This window comes from Sinocyclocheilus rhinocerous, unplaced genomic scaffold (assembly GCF_001515625.1).
Source record: "Sinocyclocheilus rhinocerous isolate Xijiao unplaced genomic scaffold, SAMN03320098_v1.1 scaffold444, whole genome shotgun sequence".
Lineage (NCBI taxonomy): Eukaryota > Metazoa > Chordata > Actinopteri > Cypriniformes > Cyprinidae > Sinocyclocheilus > Sinocyclocheilus rhinocerous.
The window spans coordinates 1863408-1868874 of NW_015645540.1; the positions used below are offsets into that span (position 1 = coordinate 1863408).

The 5467-nt window shown below is 37.1% G+C and overlaps 1 protein-coding gene across 4 annotated transcripts in view; it reads left to right on the plus strand.

The window, feature by feature from the left end:
- LOC107706390 (NAD kinase-like) overlaps positions 1 to 5467 on the plus strand; it is a 13005-nt gene that overhangs the window by 4041 nt on the left and 3497 nt on the right. For 3 of the 4 annotated variants that reach the window (XM_016510094.1, XM_016510095.1, XM_016510093.1), the window contains 8 exons: positions 1738 to 1867; positions 2019 to 2127; positions 2267 to 2352; positions 2538 to 2640; positions 2767 to 2921; positions 3954 to 4053; positions 5021 to 5178; positions 5323 to 5405. In XM_016510094.1, the coding sequence (XP_016365580.1) occupies positions 1738 to 1867; positions 2019 to 2127; positions 2267 to 2352; positions 2538 to 2640; positions 2767 to 2921; positions 3954 to 4053; positions 5021 to 5178; positions 5323 to 5405 (924 nt within the window). Of the gene's footprint in view, positions 1 to 1634; positions 1868 to 2018; positions 2128 to 2266; positions 2353 to 2537; positions 2641 to 2766; positions 2922 to 3953; positions 4054 to 5020; positions 5179 to 5322; positions 5406 to 5467 lie in introns of all 4 variants that reach the window. The other variant, XM_016510096.1, reaches the window with a different exon arrangement.

The window sequence follows — 5467 nt, forward strand, 5'->3', positions numbered from 1 at the left end:
GCGCGCGCGCGCGCATTTAGAGTGCGTTCTTTAACGGCATGATTCAGTCTATTATAATCAGTGTTGGGCAAGTTACTTCCAAAATGTAATACATTATATATTACTAGTTACTGTCTTTTGAAAGTAATTAGTTACATTACAATATTACTGTCTCTGAATTGTAATGCATTACACTACTTTTGAGTTACTTTTGAGTTACTTTCATCCAAAATATCCACATAAGTATTGTAAAATGCCAAAATGTAGTTTATTGCTGTTCATACTACATTCAGTGGAGTGTAATGTGGTAGGTCTATATAGCATAAAATATATGAAATTATATTTAGATACCGGTATGTAGGTCTACATTAATGTTACGTTGTAGTTTAGTTAAAAAAAATATAGTAAGCACAAATCGCATTATTACATTCATAAATAACACTGGTAAATAAAGCGAAATATTATCATGTACAAACAATAAACACAATACCTAGCCTATAGGCTATTTTGAACGGTTTCAGAAGAAAACAAGAATGAAAAATATAAGTTGCTAAACAAGCCAAAATGAATTAGGCTAATTCAATGCGAAACTGAAAGCAAACGGCGTTTCGCGCAGCCTACCTCTCTCATTCGGCATTAATCCATTAAATGTGTCCATATTTGCGATGTATTTGAATGCTTTATGTAATCCAAGCTTACTTAACGCACTTAAAAAACATCCTCGTCACATGAGCAAATGTGTGTTTGGCCCGAGCTCAGGCTGATCGACACGGATTGTACTACGCAGTAGGCTACGCACTATTTAAATTAACCAGTGTATCTATGTTTGGTTGACTGTATTTTATTCTGATAATGAACAGGCTGCAACGTTTGCAATGCTGTATGTGTGTGCGTGAGGCGCCGGCGCGATCGAACAGCGGAAACAAACAACAAAAAAATACTCTGTTATTTTTGGTCATACAGATCATTTGAAACTGCAATGTGTTTACTTTATTTCTGTCATCTCGGTTTCCTTTCCGTGGACTTTCGTAGAGCGCCGCGCCACACAAATAGCAGATGAACCAAACTCAGCAGCATAGCCTATCTCTCAGTCTTTTCCTTTCGTTTTGTTAATCTGTTAATTAGGCTATTTAAGTCAAATATTTTGCATATTCATTCATTTTATATATGAATGCCTTTTTTCACTTCTCCAACCCCCGCAGCTCTCTCCGATAGCTTAGTGTTAGTGGCACCAGTCTAGGTGTTTCCAGGTTTTACTCGTGCTATTTCTCCATGTTGGGAGTTTGGTTTCGCACATATTGCACCATGCATTCTTATCCTTTTCTCCGATGAACAGAAAATAACAGTGTCAGTGGTCCATCTCACAAATGTAGAATCCTTCTCTGCAGTCATCTCAACCATCTAATTCCAGCAACAGGAAATAGACGAACTATTTTACCCGCGGAATTTTTTCTCTGGTGCTGTTTTGCTGTGTTGGTAAATTCACCACTTAATTTTGAGTTAAAATATGTTGTTGTAACTTGCGTTACTGAGATTGTAACGAGTAATAATATTACCCAAATTTGATTAGTAATGCGTTATATTACTGCGTTACAGCAAAAAGTAATATACTACTGTAATATTATTACTTTTGTAATGCGTTACTCCCAACACTGGTAACGAGTGTAGAAACGGGACAAAGTACATGCCATTTTGCTTTGTTCGGAGTGCAGTGCCAACACATACAATGTTTGCCTACTCTGTCGACTTTCCCCGCAGGCACATTCAGGATCCAGCCAGCCAGCGGCTTACCTGGAGCAAACCACCGCTCAACGTCCTGGTCATCAGAAAGATCCGAGACGAGACCCTTCTGGAGCCGTTCAAAGAGCTTTGCAGGTTCCTTGTGGAGGTAGGTTACACAAAAGCAACATTAGTAGTTGATTAACAGGCTAGGAAGTTACGTTCGCTACTGTTACCCTTTCATTTTTTTCACTGGATCATTAGATTTTTTTTTTTTAGATTTGGTTACACAAAACTTACACAATTATTTCCACCATCAGGAGAAACATCTGATGGTTTATGTGGAGAAGAAAGTTGTGGACGATGGCTCTCTCATGAGGGATGACTCATTTTCAGCCTTTCGCAATCAGCTGTGCACATTCAGGGAAGGTACTGAAACCTCATTGTGTTGGATTGAATAGGAGCGAATTATCGGCAGGTTAACCTGTTTTACATAACCATGACACAACATTAACCAATAAAAGATTGAGTGCATTAGGAAAATGAGTGATTCATCGTGTTCACACAGGGTATGACGACATCTCAGACCGCATCGATCTGATTATTTGTTTGGGTGGAGATGGGACTCTTCTGTATGCATCATCTCTTTTCCAGGTATTCTCTCATCTCATCATCTCATTTGTTTGTGCACAAGAGTCTCCTACTAGGTCAGTCTCATTTGCTTTCCATTGGATGGTCTCTGTGTGCATCACATAAGTTGAGAGAATTTGGATATGCAAAGATGAGTTGTTTAGAGATTTATTTAAGAATGAAATGTGGTTTTGTCTCATTTGTTTAAGGGCAGCGTTCCCCCGGTCATGGCGTTCCATCTTGGCTCCTTAGGATTTCTCACACCATTCAAGTTTGAGTCTTTTAAAACAGAGGTGGATAAAGTGTTTGAAGGTAGAGTGATTTAAGAGTTTCTTATATTTACCATCTCTGAAACTAGAAAAACTGCCGTTTTACTTTGTAATGTACTGTGTTTTAGATTTTTATGTTGTTTTAAGTGTTCGTGTCTGACTTCTATAGGTAATGCTGCCATCATCCTGCGCAGTCGTCTGAAGGTTAAGGTGGTGAAAGGCATGTTCCAGAGGAACGAGCAGCTCTTCAGCACTCAGGAGAATGGAATAGCGCCTCATAACCACATAAATAATGAGGCAGGCAAAATCACGCTACAATTACAGGTAGCGCAGCACTAACAAAGTATTTGCTGAACACAAAACCAGCAACACTTGAGCTTGAGACAAAGTCTGTCTTTAGTATGCCATTATGTTTTGGCACATAGGCTTAACAAACGCTACACAAACACTGTCAAAATTCAAACTTAAAATCCACCAATAAGGACGTTGAATAAAATCTGATGATATGTGTGAACCAATCACATGTCATACTAAGGGAGAGGCCATAAAGCAAACTCATGGCCTCTTTTCAAAAGTGACAGTAAATTTATATATTCATAATATTACAAAAGATTTCTATTTCAAACAAATGCTGTTATTTTGAACATTCTATTCATCCAAGAATCCTGAAAAGAAAAATTAATTAGAAAATTAAATCCAGCTTTTTTTTTTTTTTTTTAATTCAGCTTTTCCATCACAGGGATTGTTTTAAAAATATATTGCATTAGAAACAGTATTTTAAATTGTAATAAAATGTACTGATCAAATAAACCCAGAAACACAGTCTTGGTTGAACATAAGAGATTTCTTTAAATGTTGTTTACAAACAGTATAACATGTATTAGCTTAAAAAAATTACAACAATTATTTTAGAATTTAGCACTCATATAGTTTACAGTAATAACTATAAATTATTTGAAGGGTTGAGGAGACAAGAAGACTAATGTAATAGATTAGCAATTGTCTGCAAAGCAGATATTAAAATGTTGCACAAGGAAATGCCTGAATGTCTGCCAAGTAAGGGAACTCTCAGAATATTATCTTACAGACAAAAATCCATCCGTCAAGTTCAAAGATGTTTTCCATGGTAACAGACATAATTGGAGTTATTTGAAAATAACAGCTGTGATACCTCTGCATGTCCAGTTGCCATAGCAATAACATAATGTCATTAATAGTCTGCTTTTTACGTCCAAGATGGCTATTTTAGACCAGAGTGGCATGTGATTTGTACAGAAACACATCTGTTTGTTAGATGCTTTTATGTGTAATTGATTCATTCGCCCTCTGTGATGTGGATATTATGTGTGTATAAAGGTGCTAAATGAGGTGGTGGTGGACAGAGGGCCTTCATCCTACCTGTCTAACGTTGATCTTTACCTGGATGGACGCCTCATCACATCTGTACTGGGAGACGGTGAGCACAATCATACGCTTCAGCTGCAAACAGCATTGATAGATCCTTTTTTATCTTGTCACCATTGTGCTCACAAACAATCCACTTAATATGGGATAATTAGGGGTCTGGTTAATGTTTTTTCCCCCCAAAATAATTAATACTTTTAATCATCAGCAAGGAACGCTTTAAATTGATGAAAAGTGACAATAAAAACATTTATAATGTTTCAAAAAATGTCTATTTGACATATATGCCAATTCACACCACACAGACAAACAACAACAAACACGTTTGTTGGGTTTTGTCTGATCAGTGTGTTACCCCTTTCACCCGAGTGAACATGTTCAGTCAGCATTTGTTGGTGTCTGTTGGGTCAGTGTGAACATGACATTTTCATAAAATTCTAAATCCAACGGCCAACTTGTTTGTTGGTGTTTGTCTGTGCAGTGTGAATTGGCCTATAAATGCTGTTCTTTTTAACTTTCTATTCATCACAGAATCCTGACAAAAAGTATGATGGTTTCCACAGAAATATTAAGTAGCACAATTGTTTTCCACATTGATGATAATATTAAGAAATGTTTCTTGAGCATCAAATCAGCATATTAGAATGATTATCGAAAGGATCACTTGACACTGAAGTGTAATGGCTGGTAAAAATTCAGTTTGCTGTTATAGGAATAAATGACAATATTTCACAGTATTACTGTTTTTACTGTATTTACAGTATATCAAATTAATTCAGCCTGGTTGAGCATAAGAGACATCAAAAGCATTAAAACATCTTACCGACAACAGACTTTTTAATGGCATTGTAGCTTTGATTTGTTTTGCATTCTAAGTGAGAAAAAGTTTAGACATGCTTCATTATTTTTCTTTTAGCTCAAGCAGATGCCTCAATACGTTATGGTCTGTTCATTTGCTTTGACAAGAGAGTTCAGCTGCCATGAAAATAAATGCAAATATATGGTGTATTTCTCTGCAGGTGTAATAGTTTCCACCCCCACAGGCAGCACGGCCTATGCTGCCGCAGCGGGAGCCTCCATGATCCATCCCAACGTCCCTGCCATCATGGTCACCCCCATCTGCCCTCACTCCCTCTCTTTTAGACCCATCATGGTGCCCGCAGGTGTGGAGCTCATGGTGAGAATAGGATTGAGGTTTCTCCATTTCACTGATGAAACTTAATCTGCCAAATATGGTTTTATTTATTTATTTCTCTCAAATGAGAGCTTCAGAAGAACATTTGTTTGCGTCATCTTACCGCTAACCGTATTTACCCTGTAGATAACTCTGTCACCTGATGCTCGCAACACAGCCTGGGTCTCGTTTGATGGCAGAAAGAGGCAGGAAATCCAGCATGGGGACAGGTGACACTTTTTTTTTTTTTTTTTTTTTTTTTTTTTTTTTTTTTTTTTTTTTTTTTTTTTTT